At 43.6% G+C, this 26,189-nt stretch overlaps 1 protein-coding gene across 1 annotated transcript in view; it reads right to left on the bottom strand.

The window, feature by feature from the left end:
• Nucleotides 1-26,189, bottom strand: part of SLC16A3 (solute carrier family 16 member 3) — a 70,969-nt gene that overhangs the window by 32,834 nt on the left and 11,946 nt on the right. The window contains exon 2 of the mRNA XM_030205197.1: nucleotides 9,169-9,412. Within this exon, the coding sequence (XP_030061057.1) occupies nucleotides 9,169-9,391 (223 nt within the window). The 5' untranslated portion in view covers nucleotides 9,392-9,412. The remainder of the gene's footprint in view (nucleotides 1-9,168; nucleotides 9,413-26,189) is intronic.

Below are 26,189 nucleotides of genomic sequence, written 5' to 3'. Positions count from 1 at the left end.
ATTGACCTATAAGTGCATTCACTCTGCATCTCCTCAGTACCTCTCCACTCTCATCTCTCCCTACATTCCTTCCCGGGAACTCCGTTCACTGGGTAAATCTCTCTTATCTGCACCCTTCTCCTCCACCGTTAACTCCAGACTCCGTTCCTTTTATCTTACTGCACCATATGCCTGGAATAGACTTCCTGAGCCAGTACATCAAGCTCCATCTCTGGCCGCTTTCAAATCTAAGCTAAAAGCCCACCTTTTTGATGCTGCTTTTAACTCCTAACCCTTATTCACTTGTTCAGAACCCTTATTTTATCATCCTCACTTTAATATTCCCTTATCTCTTGTTTGTCCATCCTAATTATATTGTAAGCTCTGTTTAGCAGGGACTGTCTCTTCATGTTCAAGTGTACAGCGCTGCGTACGTCTAGTAGCGCTTTAGAAATAAGTAGTAGTAGTAGTACTTTTATGGACTGGACACTGGATAAACGAAAGAAAACAGATTGGTGTTGTCACATAGAAAAGGGTGGATTACCTCAAGGATTGTACTATGACGGTCATAGTACAATCCTTGAGGTAATCCACCCTTTTCTATGTGACAACACCAATCTGTTTTCTTTCGTTTATCCAGTGTCCAGTCCATAAAAGGGCCTTGTCTTCTTTCTCATGATTCTCTCAGCCTAATAATCAAATGAAGTTATACATTCACTAGGGCCCAGTGAACATATTTCTTCATTATCTGAAAATGTTCATAACTTATAGTGGAGGAGTGGCCTAGTGGTTAGGGTGGTGGACTTTGGTCCTGAGGAACTGAGTTCAATTCCCACATCAGGCAAAGGCAGCTCCTTGTGACTCTGGGCAAGTCACTTAACCCTCCATTGCCCCATGTAAGCTGCATTGAGCCTGCCATGAGTGGGAAAGCGCAGGGTACAAATGTAACAAAAATAAAATAGATACTATTGGAGATTCTACATGGAATGTTGCTACTATTGGAGGTTCTACATGGAATGTTGCTATTCCACTAGCAACATTCCATGTAGAAGGCTGCGCAGGCTTCTGTTTCTGTGAGTCTGACGTCCTGCACGTACGTACGTGCAGGACGTCAGACTCACAGAAGCAGAAGCCTGCGCAGCCACATTAGTGATCTGCAAGGGCCGACTTCTAGTGGAATAGCAACATTCCATGTAGAATCTCAAATAGTAGCAACAGTGGAGGAGTGGCCTAGTGGTTAGGGTGGTGGACTTTGGTCTTGAGGAACTGAGTTCGATTCCCGGCACAGGCAGCTCCTTGTGACTCTGGACAAGTCACTTAACCCTCCATTGCCCCATGTAAGCCGCATTGAGCCTGCCATGAGTGGGAAAGCGCAGGGTACAAATATAACAAAAATAAAATAGATACTATTGGAGATTCTTACTGGAATGTTGCTATTCCATGTAGAAGGCTGCGCAGGACGTCAGACTCGCAGAAGCCTGCATGGCCACATTGGTGATCTGCAAGGGCCGACTTCTACATGGAATTTTGCTAGTGGAATAGCAACATTCCATGTAGAATCTCCAATAGTAGCAACAGTGGAGGAGTGGCCTAGTGGTTAGGGTGGTGGACTTTGATCCTGGGGAACTGAGTTCGATTCCCACTTCAGGCACAGACAGCTCCTTGTGACTGTGGGCAAGTCACTTAACCCTCCATTGTCCCATGTAAGCTGCATTGAGCCTGCCATGAGTGGGAAAGCGCAGGGTACAAATGTAACAAAAATAAAATAGATACTATTGGAGATTCTACATGGAATGTTGCTACTATTGGAGATTCTACATGGAATGTTGCTAGTGGAATAGCAACATTAACATTCCATTTAGAATCTCAAATAGTAGCAACAGTGGAGGAGTGGCCTAGTGGTTAGGGTGGTGGACTTTGGTCCTGGGGAACTGAGTTTGATTCTCACTGCAGGCACAGGCAGCTCCTTGTGACTCTGGGAAGTCACTTAACCCTCCATTGCCCCATGTAAGCTGCATTGAGCCTGCCATGAGTGGGAAAGCGCAGGGTACAAATGTAACAACAAAATAAAAAAATATCAGGATAAAAAATATGATTAAGTGGAATAGTTATCAATGTGAGTTACTGTTAAGATGTATTATTTTATCACAAAGGTGCTGTTTAACCACAAGTCCTATTTTATGCAATGAAACCTAGTTATAAATAACTGGGGTTAACAGTAAAATAACACATCTTAATGATAGCTCATGTTTATGGCTTCCCCTTAAATGGCCTGATAATATCTATATAAGAATGGACTGGGTTTGGGGCCAGCTGAGGGCAGGCCAAAATTTATAAGGACAGTAGCAATATTCAGCTACTCTCCAGTGAACTTACATGTTCAGTTTAGGCAGCTGCTCTCCAGACAAATTTACACATTTATGGTTTGGGTATTGAGTTTCACCATTTGGAGCTCAGGTAACTAAATCCGGCTGTGTAAATGTTTTTGTAGGTTATGTTTCTGCAGTTGGGTAAGTGGAGAAGTAGGTAGCCTCTGGTTTATGGACTTGCATTCTTGCGGACACTTCAATCAGATCCAGCATATATTCAGGAGACATTCCAAATAGTATTTTGTAGATGAGGGTGAAGAGTAGTCTTGCCTTGATTGGTAGCCAGTGTAACATTACAAGTAGTGGGGGTTGCTTTCTCGTATTTGCATTTTTTTAAATAATCAGCCTTGCTGACATATTTTGTACAGTTTGCAATGATTTTATTGTGTTTTCTTTGCATCCTACATATGAAGCGTTACAGTAGTCTACTTTTTTACAATATCATCGATTGTACTATTAGCTGGAATGATTGTCTAAGGAAGTAGTCTCTGATCCTTCTCAGTTTCCATAGTGTTTTGAAGCATTGTGATGTAACTGCTGATATGTGGTTGTCCAGAGACAGTTGTTTATCGAGAATGATTCCCAGTATATTTTGTTGTGTTTTGACTTGGTAGGTATGGTGATTGATTGTAAAGTTTTGGTGAGATGTGGGGTTGTGTGGGCTGGATAGAATCAAGAATTTCATTTTCTCTCTGTTTGAAGGTTGTGGCCTGGTTACCATATGGCTCCAGAGAAAGGACATATTGATCCAGTCCGGGTTTTGCTTCCACTGAAAGCAATGGAAGTAAAACCCAGACTGGCACAATCTGTCCTCCTTTTTCTGGAGCCATATGGTAACCCTAGGCCCGGTTTTCCATAAGGTCCAGGCCTATTTTGACCTTGTCCAGTATTTCTGTGATGCTGTGGTTAAAAGGTATGCAGATGGTGACATCATCTGAGTATGTGAATAGGTTGAAATCCTTTTGTTCCACTTTTTATCCGAGTGGGGCCATCATATTGTTGAGCAGTATAGGTCCTGTGGTATCCCGCATTTTGAGGTCCAAGAGGCCGATACTTGGTTGGACATTTTTACAATGTAGGATCTGGTCCTTAGGAAACCACTGAATCATGTTGCCACTGCACCGCTGATTCCCATATTGTCAAGCAGGGTCATTAGTATTGTGTGGTCCACTCAGCCACCTCTCTCCTCTTCAATCTGTTCAAAATTCTGCTGCACGACTAATATTTCGCCAAAGTCATTATGCCCACATCAGCCCTCTCCTGAAGTGACTTCACTGGCTCTCTATCCGTTTCCGTATAAAATTCAAGCTCCTCTTATTGACCTATAAGTGCATTCACTCTGCAGCCCCTCACTACCTCTCTACCCTCATCTCTCCCTACACTCCTTCCCAGGAACTCCGCTCACTAGGCAAATCTCTCCTAATTGCACCCTTCTCCTCCATCGCTAACTCCAGACTCCGTTCCTTATATCTCGCCGCACCTTATGCCTGGAATAGGCTTCCTAAGCCGTTACGTCTAGCTCCATCCCTGGCTGGCCGCCTTCAAATCCGGGCTAAAGGCCTACCTGTTTGATGCTGCTTTTGACTCCTAACTTGTCACCTGCTCGTAACCTTTATCTTGTCTTCCTCTCTTCAATAGTCCCTTTCCCTATGTGTTCTCCTGTCTGTCCTACCCTTATCCTTATTGGTCCTGTCTGTCTGTCCTGATTTAGATTGTAAGCTCTTTTGAGCAGGGACTGTTTTTCTTCATGTTCAATTGTGAAGCCCTGCGTACGACTGGTAGCGCTATAGAAATGATTTATAGTAGTAGTAGTGTGGTCTACTAGGTCAAACGCATTTGACATATCGAATTGTAGATTTTCTGACCTTGGCATATTAGACTTCTGAACTTTGTTAGCAGTGTGGTTATGACTGTCTCTGTGTTGTGTTGTGTTGTGTTGTGGTCTGAAACCTGACTGAGACTTGTGAAGGATTGAGAATTGTCAGGTATTCCATTAGTTGTTGTGATACTAGACCTGCCATCATTTTGGTCAGTAGTGGTATTGAGGCTACTGGTCTGTAGTTTGTGATGTCACTGATGATCTTGGTGGTGTTTTTAGGGATCGGTGTAAGTATGATGTCGCCCTTGTCAGATGGGAATTGTCCATTCAAGAACACGTATGTGATGTATTCGGCAGGGCAATCGATGAACCAGTTTGGTGGGTTTTTCCATCATATAATTGGGACAGTGATCTAGCATACAGTATGTATGTATGTGCGTATTTTCTCAGTAGTGTCTTAATTGTTTTTGCTTTGTGTGGTTTAAAGTCGGACCAGGTTCTGTCTGTTATGATGCAGGAGGCATTGTTGGTCTCTCCATCGTGTAAGACGTCTGTGATGGATGTTTGTGTTTCTTCTGTTGTTAATTTTGTTTTGCATCCCTACGTCTCATCCACTTCCTTCATTCCTGCTTAGACCAGGATGCCTGTGCCACCCTCCTTTACAATTTCATAGCATCAACATTGATTACTGCAATATTATCCATGCTGATCTTCCCAAAATTCTACTTAGAAAACTACAAACATCCAAAACACATCAATTCATTGCTCACCTGAGCAACCTGCTATGACCATGTCACTCCTTTGCTTATTCACCACCATTGGCTCCCTGTTTCCCAACGAATCCAGTAAAAGATCCTGACATTAGCACATAAAACTCTTCATACAGGTAACCCTTCATATCTTTTCTTCATTACTCCCTATAGACCTACACACACCTTCCATTCTATGTCAGAATATCGTCTATCTGTTCCCCCTGGTCTTTTGCTCTTGTCTAGAATCTACCTGTCACTCCACTTTTATTCACACTATTCCGTTCTTCTGGAATTCCCTTCCTTTGGAAATTAAGGCAGAATTTTCTTACTCCTCTTTTTAAGTCTCTTCTGAAAAACTCATCTTTTTAAATAGGCTTTTGGTTGAGGCAAGTGGGAGAGCCTCGTTATCGTCCAGTCTCGCAGTCTGGTTTTCCTTCTCATCTCCAATCTTCCCCTCACTTTCTTCTCTCCCTCCTATGTTTTCCTCATGTGTGTCTTATCAATTGCAATGTAGTTATTTTCCATTTTATCCTTTCCTCTGTTTTGAATATGATTGTAAACCTCTTTGACTCTCGTCTGAATGGCAGTATATCAAGCTTGAAATAAACAAGTAAAAATAGTGATTTCTTAAGCCACTATTTATGTGTGGAGAACCACAGCACACATAGATTCAAGGGGGGCATTTTTTTGGCCAGTATAAAAATGAGATGCATAGGGCCTATTTTACAAAGGGAAAAATCCCCCCCCATTAGGTTTTACACCAACTTGAGAATCATGCACAGATTTTTTAAACGTACTTGTTTCAACCAGTGCAAGGAAAATAAACAATGGGGAATTTAGGAGAATAAAGAAAAATAAAAGCTATAGATTCATTGCTTCATTGGCAGCACCTACAGGAGTAAAATTCAGCCAATGGAGGTCAGCATTTTTTTTTTTTAAACACTAAGGGCCCGATACTCAGATCGTGAGTGTTAGCCGGGCCGACTCCCATGGTCAGCACTGAGCTGGCCTGTTTCTGGTGACTGGCATTGAATATCCGGGTGTTTCTGATCCGATTTCAGCTTAACTGGTCAAGCAAATATTCAGCACTGGCCAGTTAAATTGAAACTGGCCAAAGGTAGGCCTGGTATTTTAGCAGCTGAATTTGGCTGCCAAACTTAGCCGGCAATGTGCTGAATAGTAGCAGATAGCAAGTTTTGACCATTCTGATTAAACTATGTCTATCAGGCTGTACTTGCTTATTCACAGCCAGAAAATACATGTCTTATCCACTATCTTTACTGTTATTACTTCACATCATATTTGTTTCTTACGTTATCAGAATTTGAAATCATGAAAGAGTTGCTAGTAAGTGTGGGGGGACATTTTTGAAAAACAAATTTCAGTACGATTTTGTGTTTTTGCTAAAAATATCCACAAATAAAATGTGAAGACAGCCGTTTCTGAACCTGGAAAACATCTCTCTTTTTGGTTTGAAAATCACCTTTTTTGTAGGTGTTTTTTTCTTGGGACCATTTTGGGGGGAAAAAGTCAAAGAGAAAAAACACCCAAAACCCATGAATTCAGATGTCTGGGTGCCATCATTCTTAGTAGACTGGCCACCCAGACCTCCCAGTAGAGCAAAGGGGCAGTCTAGGGGGCCCTGCAGTGGACTTTCCATAAAAGGTTCCAGGTACACATCTCACCATAACACCCTATAGTGAGTCCTGAGGAACAGAGAGAAACCCACTGTACCTCACTGTACACCACTACAATAGCTCTCAAGCTTGAAGGTGTCACCTATATGTAGGTACAGTAGATATTTAGGGGGTGGGGTTATGCCTTAATCCCTCCAGTGGTCATTTAGGGCACCTTTTGGTCACTTATTCATGATTGAAACATGTCTAGCCAAAAACATCTTAATTTTGGCCCTAGATGTTTTCGTTTTGTTCCATTATTGCAGAAAAATGTCTATCTTTTGGTGCCACCCAGGTCCCCAGAACATGCCCCCTTGAAATCTGGATGAACTGTGGAGAAAGGCATCTAAACTCAGTGTCAAAAATCGCAACTTGGACGTTTTTGAGAGAAAAATGTCCTTCTGCCACTTCATAACGTTTTTTGGACTTTTTTTGTTTTGAAAATAGTCCCTTAACCTCAGTGGTGTGCTGGAGCCGGCTCGCACCGGCTCGCAAGAGCCATTTGTTAAATTTACTGGCATCTTGCGAGCCGGTTGTTGGCCCGTGCGAGCCGGCTCGCCTCCGCTCCCCCGCCCCGCTAATCCATCTTCTGTCTGCCCTCTGCTCCGCGATAGTAGCCCTGCTGGTTTCCTTTCTGCGCTGCCGCCGCCGCCCTGCCTTTAAAAATTTTATTTTCCCTCGAGGCACGCCAGCGTTGAAGCAAAGGCAGCAGGCTCAGCTTGGTTCCTTCGTTCCGTTCCTTCGCATCATGGCTCCACCCTTGCGCAAACAGGAAATACGTCAGGCAAGGGCGGAGCCATGATGCGAAGGAACGGAACGAAGGCAGGAACCGAGCTGAGCCTGCTGCCTTCGCTTCAACGCTGGCGCGCCTCGAGGGAAAATAAAATTTTTAAAGGCAGGGCGGCGGCGGCAGCGCAGAGAGGAAACCAGCAGGGCTACTATCCCCTGTTCAATGTGTAACATGCCCCCTTCTTAACAAATGACATTTCCTTTATTCCTTCTGTATGGGGCTGTTGCTCATTAGCCAAGGAGCTAAGGTAGATCCGATTCCATTCTTGCTTAGATTTTTCCGCAAGATCTCTTATGCTACTTTGGCCCTTTCCTCTAACTCACCAATGAACAAAATTGATCTTCTGAACTCATGTTCCATGTGTCACAAAGGCCCTCTTGTTGCTGACTTGATTACCTCTCACTGTTTGATTACCTCTCACTTTATTTTTTGTGTATTAGATTGTAAGCTCTTTGAGCAGGGACTGTCTTTCTTCTATGTTTGTGCAGCGCTGCGTACGCCTTGTAGCGCTATAGAAATGCTAAATAGTAGTAGTAATAGTAGTAGTTTGCACCTCCTCCTCATCAATGAAAACTGGCCACGTCCAGGCAATTCAGCTACGCTCCTTGAGGCTTTCTTATACCTATTGCAGACCTGCTCATCATGGCAGCGGTGTGACATTTATTTATCATGGAGGCCTTTGGGCCTCCCCATAGTCCTACAGGTCTCTGCTTTATATTTGTATTTTGTTTATTACCCGCCCCACTCTTTTTTATCGTTCTCATCTATAATCCCCTACCTCCTTCTGTCTTCTGGATGAGCTGGCAAACGTTTTGGCTGACTTATTCTTGTCCTGTACCTCCCTCCTAGTAGGCAATTTTTAAAGGCAGGGCGGCGGCGCAGAAAGGAAACCAGCAGGGCTACTATCGGGGAGCAGAGGGCAGACGGAAGATGGATGACCAGGGGAGCGGAGAGGGCTGGAAGATGGAGAAGAGGGCAGGGGGGAGATGAGGATTGCTGGACATGGGTGGGTGGATGGAGGGCAGGGGAGAGGAGGGTTGCTGGACATGGGTGGATGGAGGGCAGGGCAGGGGGAGAGGAGGGTCGCTGGACATTGGTGGATGGAGGGGAGAGGAGGGTTGCTGGACACGGATGGAGGAGAGGGAAGGGAGAGAGAAGAAATGCTGGACATGGATGGAGGGGAGGCAAGAGTGAAGAAGGAGCTGAGAAGAGGGAAAAGGAAGAGAGGAGAAAAACTGCACATAAATGAAGAAAATAGGCAGAAGCTGAGGACCAGAAATGAAGAAGAAAGGAGGAAAGGAAAGAAATAAATGGAAAGGAAGCCCTGGAAACGGAGTTAAGAGGACAGATAGCAGCAGAATCGGACACTGGGCCGGCATGATCAGAAAAACAAAGTCACCAGACAACAAAGGTAGAAAAAATCATTTTATTTTCATAGTGTTTGGAATATGTCCACTTTGAAAATCAGGTGCTCAACATTAAAAGTTTATTTTTATTTACTTATTTATGGCATTTTATCCCACATTAAACATGAATTAGATTGCCCCCCCCCCCCGCAGGCTCTCTCCCCGGCTATAAGCAGCTCTGCAATTTGGGGGGGGGGGCAGAGGTGGACCGGGGAGAGAGCCTGTTGTTAAACATTTACCAGCACACCACTGCTTAACCTCCTACTGTGTAGTGACCAGAATTAGAGGCAAGCATCTTGGTGCCTCAGCAATGATGCATGCATCTCAAAATGACATGCAGAGCTTCTTAAATTATTTTTTAAATAATCAACACTTACCTGTTCCATAAAGCATTGCCAATAAGATTGAGGAAATCCATGCTGTGTCACTGTATCCAATCTCAAACTCCCGATTTAACTCTTTAAAGAAAACACTAAGTGCTTTGGGGAAGGCATAAGAGAAGCCAGTGATGACAAAACAACCAAAGAGAACAGCCCAGCCCCATCCACCATCAGGGGCTTTAACGCCTGATGGACCATCATCAATCGCCACACCTCCCATGATGCAACCGCTGTCTGTATTCTGAAAAACAAACAACGTAGAGATAATTGAATTAGGATACATCTAAAAAATTCAAGGTCTAAACCAGTAAAACTATTTTTTTAACGCAGGTCTCCTGGCAATTAACAGCTAAAGTCAACACTCAGAGGGTACTTTTCAAAATCACTTGCCAAGGCACAGTAATAACTTATCCCAGTTAATTAACTTCTGAAAACTAGCCCCCTCTTGCCAGGTCCCTTTCCATAATGTGTAAACCTTCGGTCAGATTACATGGAGACATTCCAGGGGCTGTTTTCTTTAGAACAAGTGTATCAAACAAGGGCAGACTACCTTTGGTCACATCCACACTTGGATGAACAAAAATAGGTTAAACATGAACCCAGGGAAAATTAAAATCTTATGGGTGGGAGGTTATAAGTCCAACAAAAAAAAATCAGATACATCCCCTAGTTTAGGAGCTATCATTGTGATGCTGGGCTTCTTCCTCTATAAACTGCTTGACGCTGAAAACTGATCACCATTTGACAACAGAACATCAGATCAATATGGTCACAGAAGCAGTTCTGAGTGATGAGCACCCTCGATATTGAAAAAGATCCTTCACTGTGTCCAGGTCAGGAATGGGTAATTTGTATTGTGTTTAGCACCTCCAATCATTATCAAACATTGGCCTCTATGAATAAGGTGATAAAGAAATCATTTTGGAGATTAAAGTTGGTTAGGAAAATAAGATCGTAGTTGGATGATTTGAACTTATGAAGAGTGATGCAAGCGGTAGTAATTTTGCAATTGGATTATTTGGTCTATATTGGGATTTTTTAAAATTATTGCCAATATTACAATTGATTTAAAACACCACATCAAAAGTTATTAGAGAGGCTAGTAGCTGGGATTGAACATCACCTCTATGGAGGTGAGGGAATTTCACTGGTTACCAGTAATACATTGGGTGAGTTATAAACTGCTGATGACAATTCATAAGATTATTTGGGATACTAATCCAGTTTATTTGAAGAATGGTATAGATGTCTATGTACCATCTTGCCTGTTGAGATCAACAGAAGATATTACTTGTCTTCAACAGGTGACTGTTACAGAATGCTGAATGGCATTAGCTAGAAACTGTACATTGAAGGTGCAGGTCCTATGACTACGAATGATCTCCGGGAGTCCTTGAATGGAACTATTATTTAGGGAAAAGTTTAACATGTGGCTATTTCAGCAATGCAATTGTTATTTTTCTGCTGACATGTTATGATAATGTAATTTGATGAGAAGGTGGAAAAAGTGGGAAAACTTAGGTATGTTATTTATTTGCTATATTTCTGGATTTTTAAGTGATTTACTTACACTATATATTTTAAACCTATAAACCACTTAACACATATGTCAGAAACGGGGGTATAAATGCCTGTGCCACAGGTCTGGAGGGTGAGACCTTGGGCTGTCGTCGAGTACCCAACACGAAGGTCAGGGAGTTCTCAAAGGACAGTAGACAAGTCACTCTGAACTGGAGGTGTCCATCAGATGGCCTTGAAAAGGGCCCTTGGGAGGAGTCCCAGAGGAACTGGGACCTGGGATGGTCATGAAAAGGGCCTTTGGGGGCAAGCCCAGCGGAACCAGGACCTGGGGATGCAGGAGACTGGAATGCAGAAAACGAACGCTGAGCTAGGCTGACGATAGGAAAAATAAGGCGGAATACTGGAACGCTGGGCTAGAGATGAGGCAGGACTGGAACATGGAGACAAGGCAGGACTGGGACTTGGCAAGGCTGAGACAGATGATACAGCATATTTTAGTTACCTGATATTCTCTAATTTAATGCTTATTGCTTAATTAATTTGTCCTGTGAATCTGTATTGTGGTGTACTTCTCTGTCTTATAACCCTGCCCCCCTCCCAAAAAGCAAAAACAACAAAAATAATACCCTCTTTCCTTTCCTGCCTAGCTCTGATAGAGGATAGGCTTTTCTAACTGCTTCTGGTCCTGTAGCATTCTAACTTTATAGAAAGGTTCTGCTAGTCCTAGGCAAAACCAAAAACTTAGTCTCCCAACTGGTTATAAATTTGCATTTTACATTGATAAAACTGATATAAGTACTGGGAATATTTAGATTTATTTACTAAAGGAAAGTTATATTCTAATAGAATTTGAAAATTAAATCAACTGAGAATTCTTTGATCAGACTGTATCATTTCTGGTCATACCTAGAGAACTTTTTTTTTTATACAGCACTTGGCTGACTCACTGGGACTTATAGTCCCACCCAGCCTCCCCACGTCCCATCCACCCCAGGGTTTTTTCAGTCATATATAGACAAGCCAAAACGCATTAACTTTACTCCTCAGTCACACACAGGCAATCTTGCAGACGATTAACCCCACCATCATAGTACACCTGTTCATACCCATTTCAACCAACCAGGATGACTTTTATTCTCTGTAATAATTGTGGTGCTTTAGTTTCAAGGCCAATCATCTGGAGACTTAAGGCTTGTCCTATCTGTCTTCAGCTTGCTAGTTTAAAACAGGAGCTCAGTAAAATAAAGCAGGAATTGAATGCACTTAAAGCAGCTTCTAGAACTGCACAGAATCATACCAACTTCTCACCACTGCCTCAAAGGATAAAACCACCTAAGAATAGATGGTTCACGGTAGGCTCAGGCAGAATTCGTTATGTGGCACAGAAGCATCCACCCTCACAAGTGTTGCCCCTACAGAATTCTTTTGCTCCATTACAGCACTGTGATGTTCCTGAAAATAGAACTGAGGCGGAAGAAAAAGCAATGAAGGTGGAACAAAAAGATATGAAGGTACCCAAAGAGAAAAGACACCTCCAAAGCACTAATGTTGAAACTCATACCAGGAAACTGTTGCTATTAGGGGATTCCATTATCAGAGGCATTAACTGAAACACAGTTCAAGGGGCCATGCAAAGTGAAATGCCTTCCAGCTCCTCAGCTACCAGGAGTAGCAAGCAAAATAATCTCTATAATCAGAGAAGAAACTAAGGAGTCAAACACTGATGTTGTTATCCACCTGGGAACAAATGACTTGTCCAGTAATACCCCACTTGCCACGCAGAGAGCTTTTCAGGAGCTGGGAGAGGGGTTAAAACCTTTGATACATTACAAACAATAGATTTCTCTGAAGTACTACCTACCTTTGGAAAGGGACAGAAAAGATTGCAAAGTACTGAGAATTTCAATAGCTGGCTCAAAGCCTGGTGTCACCAAGAATGATTTAGGTATATAGAAGGATGGGGCAATACACAAAAAACAAAAGACTATACTGTAACGATGGACTGCATCTCACTGTGGCAGGACAAAAAATCCTTGGGGAGAAATTCAGACAATATATTTCTAGGCATTTAAACTAGAAGGCGGGGGTGGCGTATGGAGGCAGTTCACTTCAAGTGGTCACCCCCAGCTAAAGCTAAAGACAAGATGTGTCAGTAGAAAAGAAAGGGAAAGGGAAATGGGACTTGATATACCGCCTTTCTGAGGTTTTTGCAACAACATTCAAAGTGGTTTACATATATTCAGGTACTTATTTTGCACCAGGGGCAATGGAGGGTTAAGTGACTTGCCCAGAGTCACAAGGAGCTGAAGTGGGAATTGAACTCAGTTCCCCAGGATCAAAGTCCACTGCACTAACCACTAGGCTACTGCTCCACAGAAAGCAATGAAAACAAGAATCTTAGTAAATCATTTCTTACCAACTCAGCAAGAAGTGAGACTAAACAAGAAACTAAACAGAAGATAATTCCACTGAAATGTAGATGGAAAGTGACAGTGCTTTTTTTGTGCCGGTACGCACCGGTATGGCGTACCGGCACCTTTTTCCTGAGGTCCGCTCCCGTCCATTCCTGCTCCCGCGCTCCGTTGAAATATTATCTGGTCGCGATTCTCCTCTCTCCCCTGCCCTCCTCTCCATGTCCAGCGATTCTCTCTCCCCTCCCTGTCCAGCATGTCGCCTCTCTCCCCTGCCCTCCCCTCTCCAAGTCGCAGTGAACCGGTCCGGAAGTGAAGGCAGCAGTGAGGCAGGCTCGCTGAGAGGGAACCAACGCGAGAGGAAACGAAGACGAACCTGCCTGCTGAGTGTGTGCCTGCCTTCACTTCTTGACTGGTTCGCCGCAACTTGGAGAGGGGAGGGCAGGGGAGAGAGGCGACATGCTGGACAGGGAGGGAGGGCAGGGGAGGGGAGAGAGAATCGCTGGACATGGAGGGGAGGGCAGTGGGGAGAGGAGACATGCTGGACATGGGGAGAGCAGGGGAGAGAGGACGGAGAATTGCTGGGCATGGATGAGGGGAGGGAGGCGACATGCTGGGTATGGAGGGCAGGGGAGGGGAGAGAGAATCACTGGACATGGAGGAGTGGGCAGGGGAGAGAGGAGAATCACTGGGCATGGGTGGCTGGAGGGGGCAGGGGGAGAGGAGGGTTGCTGGACATGGGTGGATGGAGGAGAGGGCAGGGAGAGAGAAGAAATGCTGGACATGGATGGAGGGGAGGGAAGAGTGAGGAAGGAGATGAGATGAGGGAAAAGGAAGGGAGGAGAAAAACTGCACATGGATGAAGAAAATAGGCAGAAGCTGGATCCACTGGACAGTCAAGTCTGCGGAGTAGGACCCAGCTTTTACTTACGGATGTAGGGCAAGAAATGAAGAAGAAAGGCGGAAAGTAAAGAAATAAATGGAAAGGAAGCCTTGGAAACGGAGTTAAGAGGACAGATAGCAGCAGAATCGGATACTGGGCCAGCATGATCAGAAAAACAGTCACCAGACAACAAAGGTAGAAAAAAATCGTTTTATTTTCATTTTTGTGTCTGGAATATGTCCAGTTTGAGAATTAACATCTGCTGTTACAGGTCCAGGTATCCCACTGGGGATAGTGGACCTGTAACAGCTTACAGAAATTATTTATAATGAATAAAAATCACATTATTTTTTTCTCCTATACTAGTATAATATTTTCAATGATGTATGTATATATGCACTATGGCTGGTATAAGGGGTGTGGCTAATGTGGGTGTGGCTATAATAGGGGTGGAGCCATGTGTGGTGACCCCGCCCATGAGTACCGGCACCTTTTTTTCTACAAAAAAAGCACTGGAAAGCGATGACCACAAATGCTTGCAGTCTAAGCAATAAAGTTCATGACCTTCAAGCCCTGATGTTAGAGGCAGACTTAGACGTTGCAATCACGGAGACATGGCTCAATGGTTCCCATGAATGGGATGCAAACATACCAGGCTATAATCTATTTAGGAAGGATAGAGATGGTCATAAAGGTGGAGGAGTAGCTCTGTATGTGAGAAATGATATCGCGGCAACTGAAATGACAGGGGCCTGGGGAAAGGAAGAAGCGATATGGATCACCTTAAAAAGAGATGATAGAACCTCTGTCCATGTGGGTGTAGTCTACAGACCTCCGACACAATCGGAGGAACTAGATAAAGATCTGATCACAGATATTCAAAAGTTGGGAAAGAAGAGAGAGGTGCTGTTGCTGGGAGATTTCAATCTACCAGATGTAGATTGGAAGGTTCCATCTGCGGAATCGGAAAGGAGAAATCGTGGATGCTTTTCAAAGTGCTCTGCTCAGACAAATGGTGATGGAACCCACGAGGGAGGGAGCGACGCTGGATCTGGTGCTCATAAATGGGGATAGTGTGTCAAATGTCCGAGTGGGTGCCCACCTGGCGGGCAGCAGTGACCATCAAACAGTTTGGTTTGATATGACAGCTGAAGTAGAGGGCGGCCACTCAAAACTCAAAGTCCTGGATTTCAAGCTTGCTGACTTTAGTAAAATGGGGGAATACCTGAGGAAGGAGCTGATGGGCTGGGAGGGCATACGAGAAGTGGAAGGACAATGGTCCAGGCTGAAAGAAGCTATAAATATGGCCACAAACCTTTATGTAAGGACAGTAAATAAAAGAAAAAAAGGAAACCAATATGGTTCTCCAAGCAGTGGCTGAGAAAATAAAGGCTAAACAGTTGGCGTTTCTAAAATACAGAAAAACTGAAGAAGAGGAACACGGAGAGGAATATCGGATGAAACTGAAAGAAGCCAAGAGAGAGATACGTCTGGCGAAAGCGCAAGCGGAAGAACAAATGGCTAGAAAGGTAAGGAGGGGTGACAAATATTTCTTCAGGTATATTAGTGAAAGGAGGAAGACTAAAAAGGGAATTGCGAGACTGAAAGATGCTGCGAACCGCTGTGTAGATAATGATGAAGAAAAAGCTAATTTGCTAAACAAATACTTTTGTTCTGTTTTCACAGAAGAAAATCCTGGAAAAGGACCATGATTGACTGGCAAAAGTACATATGGGAATGGATATAGCACAGTTCACGGAAGAGAGTGTGTATGAACAACTTGACAATCTAAAGGTGGACAAAGCCATGGGACCGGTCGGGAGCTCAGAGAGGTTCTGGCAGGTCCTCTTAAAGATTTGTTTAATAAATCCTTGGAGACAGGAGAGGTTCCGTGGGATTGGAGAAGAGCAGATGTGGTCCCTCTTCACAAAAGTGGTGATAGGGAAGAAGCTGGAAACTACAGGCCGGTAAGCCTCACTTTGGTTACTGGAAAAGTAATAGAAGCGATGCTGAAGGATAGTGAATTTCCTGGAAGCCAATAAGTTGCAAGATCCAAGACCAAAGGTAAATCGTGCCAAACGAATCTCATTGAATTCTTTGACTGGGTGACCGGAGAATTGAATCAGGGACGTGCTATAGAAGTAATCTACTTAAATTTCAGCAAAGCTTTTGACACAGTCCCCCACAGGAGGCTCTTAAATAAACTCGACAGGCTGAAAATAGGACCTGACGTGGTGAACTGAATTAGGAACTGGTTGGCAGACAGATGCCAGAGGGTGGTGGTTAATGGAATTTGCTCGGATGAGGGAAAGATGAGTAGTGGACTGCCTCAGGGATCGGTGCTGTGGCCGATTCTGTTCAATATATTTGTGAGTGATATTGCCGAAGGGTTAGAAGGTAAAGTTTGCCTTTTTGCGGATAATACTAAGATTTGTAGCAGAGTGGACACCCCGGAGGGAGTGGAAAACATGAAAAAGGATCTGCAGAAGCTAGAAGAATGGTCTAAGGTTTGGCAATTAAAATTCAATGCGAAGAAATGCAAAGTGATGCACTTAGGGAGCAGAAATCCACGGGAGACGTGTGTGTTAGGCGGTAAGAGTCTGATATGTACAGACGGGGAGAGGGATCTTGGGGTGATAGTATCTGAGTATCTGAAGATGACAAAACAGTGTGACAAGGCGGTGGCCGTAGCCAGAAGGTTGCTAGGCTGTATAGAGAGAGGTGTGACCAGCAGAAGAAAGGAGGTGTTGATACCCCTATACAAGTCGTTGGTGAGGCCCCACCTGGAGTATTGTGTTCAGTTTTGGAGGCCATATCTTGCTAAGGATGTAAAAAAAATTGAAGCGGTGCAAAGAAAAGCTACAAAAATGGTATGGGATTTACGTTACAAGATGTATGAGGAGAGACTTGCTGACCTGAACTTGTATACCCTGGAGGAAAGGAGAAACAGGGGTGATGTGATACAGACGTTCAAATATTTGAAAGGTATTAATCCACAAACGAACCTTTTCCGGAGATGGGAAGGCGGTAGAACTAGAGGACATAAAATGAGATTGAAGGGGGGCAGACTCAAGAAAAATGTCAGGAAGTATTTTTTCACAGAGAGAGTGGATACTTGGAATGCCCTTCCGCAGGAGGTGGTGGAGATGAAAACGGTAACAGAATTCAAACATACGTGGGATAAACATAAAGGAATCCTGTTCAGAAGGAATGGATCCTCAGAAGCTTAGCGGAGATTGGGTGGCAGCGCTGGTGGTGGGAAGTGGGGCTGGTGGTTGTGAGGCGGAGCTAGTGCTGGGCAGACTTCTACGGTCTGTGACTTGAAAATGGCAGATATAAATCAAGGTCAGGTATACACATAAGTAGCACATATGAGTTTATCTTCTTGGGCAGACTGGATGGACCGTACAGGTCTTTCTCTGCTGTCATCTACTATGTTACTATGTATGGAAGGGGTGTGACCCCCCCCCACGCCAAGTCCACACAGTGCATCGGGGGTTGAAGGGCGCTAACATAGCATGGCCATGACAGCCTCTGCAGCTCCTTGTCACTGTGGGCAAGTAACTTAACCCTCCATTGCCCCAGGTACAAAATAAGTACCTGTACATATGTAAACCGCTTTGAATGTAGTTGCAAAATACCACAGAAAGGCGGTATATCAAGTCCCATTTCCCTTTCCCTTCCCTATTTAAATTAAATTAAGATTCTAGAGTTTTTTTGGGCTCTTGGAGAGCAAGTCTGGACTTGGTGTTGTTAGTGTGTGTCTGACTTATCCTGGTGTCTTGATCCTTCATGTCTTCTTTACACTTTTAGAATTCTTTTGAGTCTTTGGAGCATCATTTTTGTCTTATTTCTCTTTTAGCCTAACTGGGTGAAGGAAGAGGAAATACTAGCAAGAGAAAGGAAGGGACGCCCTCGATGGGGAGGAGGTAGCCTTCCACTCAGGAAGATCCTATAACTTACGCATTCAGTTTAAACTTCTTTTACTGACCTTTAAATGCATCCACTCTGCAGCCCCCCATTTCCTCTCCACTCTCATCTCTCCCTACATTCCTCCCTGTGAACTCCGCTCACTGGACAAATCTCTCTTGTCGTCCCCCTTCTCCTCCACTGCTAATTCCAGACTTCGTTCCTTTTCTCTCGCGGCACCTTATGCCTGGAATAGACTTCCTGGACCTATATGTCTAGCTCCATCTCTACCTGTTTTCAAATCTATGCTGAAAACCCACCTTTTCACTGCTGCTTTTAGCTCCTAGCCACAATTGCCCCCCCCCCTTCCTCCCTTCTCTCCCATTACTTCCCTCCCCGTAACTGTCTTGTTTGTCTGTATTACTTAGATTGTAAGCTCTTTTGAGCAGGGACTGTCTCTTTGTATCAGGTGTTCAGCGCTGCATGTGTCTGGTAGCGCTATACAAATGCTAATAATAATAATAATAAGCAAATACTTTTATTTTTCAGAAAAATTTCCAATTTTAAGGGTGTTTTTTTAATACGCTTGGTGGTGTATGAGCAGCACGATTGATGTTTGTGTGCAGGTAATGTGTGTGGGAAATGGTGGGGGGTGGGGAAGAGGGGGCTTTCTGATTATTAAGAGTATTGAAATGCTGTGTCTGTGAAAAGAGAGGGTCTTCCAAAGTCAAATGTTGTAATTACCAGTAGAGATGGTGAAATGGTTCATTTTCTATACTGGTCTTAATTGGGAGAATTCTATATATGGCGTCTAACATTAGGAGCTACTTCCATGCCAAAATTGTTCTATTGGATGCAAGGCACCAACATGGGACAGAAACAGCTGATCCACATGAAATCACAAGTATGCGCTAATTGTTAGAAAGCGCCTGTGTTTCTGCACGGATATGCAAAGCAGGTGTAATGATTCTCCCATTGGAGGGGGGGGTCAGGGGCGCAGTATTACAGTATTACTTGCAATCTGGGATTTACACCTGCTTTCAGTTGATGCAACTCCATGCACCCATCCCAGAACCGTGCAATACCGTGCAGCACCATTTAATTAATCCAGCACATTGTTTATTAGATTAATACGACAATGACTCAGCTTCTATAATTTCTTGTAGGAAAAATTAAAGAAAAAATTTACGCATTTCCTTTGGAGCATAAATAAAACTGCATTGAAAAAATGGTGGCAAAGGGCAGTCCAATTTCCTCCTGGTATAGAAACAGACAAATAAATGGTGAACCACTCCATTTTGTTTTGTACACACGATTTTGCTGAAAAGGTGGGCTATAAATATACAAATTGTTTAAGGTTGGGGCAAATAATATCAAAGGAGTGTCTGTCATATCTCTGCCACCTGTGCTCCCTGAATATCTCTTTCAAACTCTGGCACAAGACGTTCCTCAGAGCCAAATGTCTCCCAAACAAAACCTTTTCATGACACTTGATATGTAGTGCAATTTGCCAAAGGCAAGCTGAATACACAAGGGGGTTAATCCAGGACATTGCATGCATTTGCAACCTTTGCAATCTATAATTCTTTGAACACAAGGCAAACGGTCTGATGTATCCTGTTGCAACACTGTAGTCTTTTCCCAATTTTTATCTTTATAGGTTCGCACCAGCATCAATAATGGAGATACACAACTCAATAGAATGTGAAAGCATTCACTAAGGAAGTTGTGGCAATGTACTCAAAATAATGCATAAAAAAAGGGTTATAAATTTATGCAACTGACTTTTTTTTATTTTTGTTACATTTGTACCCCGCGCTTTCCCACTCATGGCAGGCTCAATGCGTTTTACATGGGGCAATGGAGGGTTAAGTGACTTCCCAGAGTCACAAGGAGCTGCCTGTGCCTGAAGTGGGAATTGAACTCAGTTCCCCAGGACCAAAGTCCACCACCCTAACCACTAGGCCACTCTTATTTATTTATTTATTTATTTTAGTGCATTTGTATCCCACATTTTCCCACCTTTTTGCGGGTTCAGTGTGGCTTACAATAAGTTGTGAGTGATAGATATACAATTTGTTACTACTCGGTTATGGAATACATTGTGAGGAGTTATGCGAGACAAACTCAGAGTATCATTAAGGAATTTAACAATGGAAAAGAGCAGTGAAACATTGGGGAACAACGGGAAACTAAAAGGGGCAGTACATAACAACAAGAAAGCATATGGTATACATTTTCTGTGAGTAGGAGTGTGGTGAGATTACAGGGGATGAGAATTCAGAGTGGCTGTATTGAAGCATTATTGAACCGTGGGTGTGGGCTTTATGTGTTTTGGTTCTTTCCGTAAGTATTCTCAAAAAGATGGGTCTTCAATAGTTTGCGGAAGGTGGCTTGCTCGTAGGTCGTTTTCAGGTTGCGCGGCAGTGAATTCCAGAATTGCGTGCTCATGTAAGAAAAGGTTGACGCGTATAGCGCCTTGTATTTCAAGCCTTTGCAATTAGGGAAGTGGAGGTTGAGGAAAGTTCGGGATGATCTTTTAGCATTTTTGGGTGGTAGATCTATTAGATCAGACATGTAGGCTGGGGCTTCATATGTACTCTGCAAGTTGTCCTGAGAAGTTCTGCTATTATACGCCTAAGAACATAAGAACATAAGCGGTTGCCATACTGGGACAGACTGAAGATCCATCAAGCCCAGTATCCTGTTTCCAACAGTGGTCAATCCAAGGTCACAAGTACCTGGCAAGATCCCAGAACAGTAAAACAGATTTTATGCTGCTTATACTAGAAATAAGCAGTGGATTTTCCCAAGACCAATCTAATAATGGCTTATAGACTTTTCTTTTAGGAAAGTATCCAAACCTTTTTTTATATAGTTTTTTAATTGTTCAATTACATTTGTTTTATTCAGTTTTCAACACTACAATATCATCACACATATAAACACCAGAATATAGAAAAATGTAACAAAGAAATACAAAGTGTAAGCCCTCTGCCAAAAATACACACAACACCAAAATAGCTCAAATATTTCAAAAGCAAGCTTCCCCTACCAATCCTCTCCCCCAAAACACAACTACACAAGTGGGAATCGGATGCCCAGACATTGAAAGGTTATTCAGCACACAAAGAACAATAAGTATCCAACTCTACTCCAAAATATTTCCCAAACCCCCTCATCAGTACTGGCTCCCAAGTTGTGCTCTCACACCCTCCCCCCCCCCCCCCCCCCCCCCCGCAGCATGTTCTCACCTGCCCTTAAATGTAACCTTACGATATACCACTGACGCATTTTTTGACTCCCTCAGGTTATCAATAGAAATCAAACAAAATAAAACATGGAAAAGAAAATAAGATGATACCTTTTTTATTGGACATAACTTAATACATTTCTTGATTAGCTTTTGAAGGTTGCCCTTCTTCCTCAGATCGGAAATAAGCAAATGTGCTAGCTGACAGTGTATATAAGTGAAAACATTCAAGCATTACTATGACAGTCTGACAGGGTGGGAGGATGGGGGTGGGTAGGAGGTATGCATGGGGACATCAAAGCATATCATTGATATTCTAACAGGATGGGTGTGGATAGGTGAGGGGAGGGTGATCAACAGAGACATACAGCTTTATGGTTTATAATGGGCTAGGAACCCCAGATCCTTGTTAAGTCCTTTCTGTTGGGTGTTAAAATATTCAATCATTCTGACTTCAAAGGTCTTACCTTCTTGTATGGTTTTAAAGTTTCCTTTCAGGATTCTCACTGTGAAGTCACTGGTGCAGTGTCCTGGTCCTGTAAAATGTTGACCAACAGGCGTGGGAACCCTGCTGGCACCAGTATTGTTCATATGATGTCTATGTAAATTGAATCTTGTCTTAAGCATCTGGCCTGTTTCTCCAATATAGCATCCTTTGTTACATTTTTTACACTGAATGATATATACCACATTGGAAGATGAGCAAGTGAAAGATCCCTTTAGGTTGAATATCTTTCCTTTGTGGATGACTTTGGGGTCCTGTGAAATATTTTGGCATAGTTTGCAACTGGATAAATTACAGGGAAGTGTGCCCTTCTGTTCCTTTTCAGTCTGTGATGGAAGTTTACTTCCGATTAGCTTATGTTTTAAATTGGGTGGCTGTCGGAAGGCCAGTACTGGTGGGGATGTGAATATCTCTTTCAGTAATTCATCCTCCTGGAGTATAGGTTGTAGATCTCTTATGATTTTCCTCAGTTTTTCCAGCTCTGGATTGTATGTCACTACAAGCGGGATTCTGTCTGTGGATTTTTTTCTTTTTGTACTGTAGCAGATTCTCCCTGGGTGTTTTGAGGGAGGAGGCAATATTCTTGGAGATTATTTTGGGGTTATAGCCTGTTTGAAGGATTCGGTCAGGCTTTTAAGGTGTCTGTCTCTGTCCCCTGGGTCAGAGCAGATACGGTGGTATCTTGTAGCTTGGCTGTAAATGATGGATCTTTTTGTATGTGAAGGATGGAAGCTGGAGTTGTGGAGGTAGCTGCATCTGTCTGTGGGTTTCTTGTATATAGATGTTTGTATACAGCCATCACTGATTGAGACCGTGGTGTCCAAAAAATTGACTTTTTCTGGGGAGTAGTCAATTTTGAATCTGATTGTAGGATGGTATGTATTGAAGGCAGAATAAAATTGTTTCAGAGTTTCTTCACCCTCCGTCCAAATTATAAAAATGTCATCGATGTACCGGTAGTATTTTAGAGGTTTGGTCTGGTGTGTATTCAGAAATGTCTCTTCCAGCTCAGCCATAAAAAGGTTGGCATATTGGGGTGCTGTCCTGGTGCCCATCGCAGTGCCCATTATTTGCAGATAGATATCATTGTTAAAGTGGAAGTAGTTGTGAGTTAAAATGAATTTGATTAATTTTGTAATAGTTTCTGGTGAGTATTGATGGTCCAGTGTGGATTTTTTTAGGAGTCTTCCACATGCAGCTATGCCATCCGCATGTGGAATGTTGCTGTATAGTGATTCTACATCCATCGTGACCAGAAGGGTGTTAGGTGGTAGTTGCTTGATATTTTTCAATTTATTCAGAAAGTCTGTGGTGTCTTGTATGAAGCTGTTAGTTTTGTGTACAAGAGGTTTCAGAATTCCCTCTATGAATCCATATATTTCTTCCGTGAGTGTGCCAATACCTGATATGATTGGTCTGCCAGGGTTTCCCGGTTTGTGGATCTTGGGTAGCATGTAAAATGTGCCCACGGAAGGTTGATTTGGTATGAGTTTCTTCAGGTGAGGTTGCGCTTGTGTAGGAAATGTTTTGATAAGGTCTTTCAGCTGTTTTGTGTAATCCCTCACAAGCCCAACACAATTGACTCCCTCACAAGCCCAACACAAAAATCATAAAAATCCGTATCCCCAACTTGCAGCCATTCAAGACACCTGGAACCCTTTCACACAATGCTGCGACTGCAGCCGCTGGAAATTATGCCAAGCCTCCAAATGGTACTCGGCACACAAATCCTGAAAAGCCCCAAAACTCCCCCCGAACAGCTGACTGATATATCACACTCCCTTACACTGCCATTGCCAATCTGCACCATTAACAGTTCTTTCCTAGATCTTCACCTCCAAATTCCCCCACAAGGAAATAAACTCAGGTACCGTCCAGAAAAGCCACAACCCCTGAGCAATAAACTTCGACACCTGGGGCTCTGCCTGCAGTATCCGAGACCGAGGCACAGCCCAGCGAACCTGCATCATGAGCAGACTGCACAAAGGATACAGAGCTGCAATTTCATGTTCCAACAGCAACCACCTGGGCACCTCCGCCTCAACTCCCTCCCAGGTTCAAATCAAACCACCGCTACTGCATCTATATAGGTGAAGTGATATAACTTAAAGTCCTGGAAATTCACTCCTCCGTACTGTCTGAGTAACGTAAGCTTCTGCAATGCAATGTGAGGGGGCTCATTCCTCCAAAGGAAACGTGCAAGCCTGCTTTCCAAAGCCTTCTAGAAATTCATCCAGGAATGGCACCGGTATCATACTCAGTATGAAATTGACCTTAGGCGCCAACACCATCTCAATCACCTCCAGCCTCCCCCACCCGGTCAAAAACAACAGTGACCACTTCAAGAATCCAACAACTTCAATAAAACTTTTCTATTCAAGGCTAATGTAATGGGTAATCAGCCAAAAGCTGCCTATGAACATGAACAGTGAAAGGCAGAACCACCGGCTTCCCCCAATTCACTTTCTAACACGAAATCTCCGAGACCTTCCCTATTAAGGCAAACAAGCCTGGCAGAGACTGTATACAAAAAATAAAACAGTAAGTGATCGGTATAGGCCGACAGCTTACATACAGCTGCTCCACGGCATACTCCCCTGACAGCCTGGTCTCCCCTAACCGCAATAGCCAACGGGTCTAGCGCCAAATTAAACATCATTGGGGATAACGGGCCCCCCTGCTTTGTTCTCCTGAAAAGAGGAAAAGCAACTGACAAAATCCCATTTACTAATACCCACATGTGCAGCAATGTGTACAACAAACAGACTGCTCCCCGATCCGCTCTAAGAGCTTAAACATATATGCCCACTCAATATGGTCAAATGCCTTTTCTGCGTCCAACGACAACACAACCAACTGATCCAGGAGCAAGAGTGAGAACATTGTTTTAAATGTACTACTTTGTAGCTTCATTGCATGCCCCCTAGTCCTAGTATTTTTGGAAACAGTAAACAAGCAATTCACATCTACCCGTCCACTCCACTCATTATTTTATAAACCTCTATCATATCTCCCCTCAGCCGTCTTTTCTCCAAGCTGAAGAGCCCTAGTCGCTTTAGCCTAGTGGTTAGTGCAGTGGACTTTGATCCTGGGGAACTGAGTTTGATTTCCACTACAGCTCCTTGTGACTCTGGGCAAGTCACTTACTACTACTACAAATCATTTCTATAGCGCTACCAGTCGTACGTAGCACTTCACAATTGAACATGAAGAAAAGACAGTCCCTGCTCAAAAGAGCTTACAATCTAAATCTAAACTTAACCCTCCATTGCCCCTGGTACAAAATAAGTACCTGAATATATGTAAACCACTTTGAATGTAGTTGCAAAAACCTCAGAGAGGCGGTATATCAAGTCCCATTTCCCCTTTCCCTCTTAGGGAAATCATCCCATCCCTTTATCATTTTCATGCCCTTCTCTGTACCTTTTCTAATTCCACTATATCTTTTTTAAGATATGGTGATCAGAATTGAACACAATATTCGAGGTGTGGTCCACTATGGAGTGATACAAAAGCATTATAACGTCCTAATTTTTGTTTTCCAGTGCTTACGCTGCTTCCTAGCTAACATAATTAAACTATACTTTAAGTTTATTTTTGCAGAGAAATTGTGACTTTTTGTTGTTGTTGTTGTTGAAACGTGCTTGTTTCTGTGTTCAAGAATTGATTAGCAATTTTCCTGGAAATTGGCCACCAGGAAATGCTAAACAAATGAGCCTCCTTCTTGTTGTATGGTCTGTCACTATGACATGCTTTCATTACACTTGCAAACTATAAACATCCCTTGCTATAAATCAACATTGTGCACACCCAGGAGTCATATTGTGTTCTGTTTGCCATTAGTTCTCTATGACATGCTTTCAGTACACCTGCAACCTATAAACATCCCCTGCCACGAATCAACATTGTGCACACCCAGGAGTCATATTTGGGGCCGATATTCAGACTGTGGGACTTAGACCAGTTAACTCCTGTGGTCAGTGCTGAACGTGAATGCCAGGCCATTTCTGGTGACCAGAATTAGACATCCGGTTTATTTTTGGGCAGTTTAAAAACAGCCAGTTAAGAGGGGACAAGATGGCCGCCGAGTGTGCCTGCTAGCAGCCACCATTTACTACTGCTCTCTGATTTCCTTACGATGCCGAAGCGAAGGGGCAAGTCCGCCTCCAGTGCTCCACAGCGATCGGCTCCTACTTCGCATGACATCCGTTCTTTTCTTCAGACGCCAGCAGTTCCATCTACTGCAGTGCTCGGAGTGCCGGGAGGTAGCCCGCTGATACGCGCCGGTGCGAATGGAGGCACGGCGGCGTCTCCAGGGCTAGAGCTCACGCTCAGCCCCGACACAAGGGACCCACCCCCTCAGCCGTTGGGCTGTAGCACCCCGTCAGAGTCGACTTCGAATCAGTCCCCCAGAAGGGGAGAGACTGGTTTCAATCGGGAGGCAGATCATCCTCTGACCGGAGGGCAGGAAGCCTTGATGGCTACACCGAATAATACAACTAACTCGGTGGGGAATTCAGCAAACTTGAGCCTGGT

This window comes from Microcaecilia unicolor, chromosome 6, assembly GCF_901765095.1.
Source record: "Microcaecilia unicolor chromosome 6, aMicUni1.1, whole genome shotgun sequence".
In the NCBI taxonomy this organism is placed as follows: domain Eukaryota; kingdom Metazoa; phylum Chordata; class Amphibia; order Gymnophiona; family Siphonopidae; genus Microcaecilia; species Microcaecilia unicolor.
Note: the sequence above shows the minus strand (reverse complement) of the source record. Positions and strands in the feature narration are given on the sequence as shown.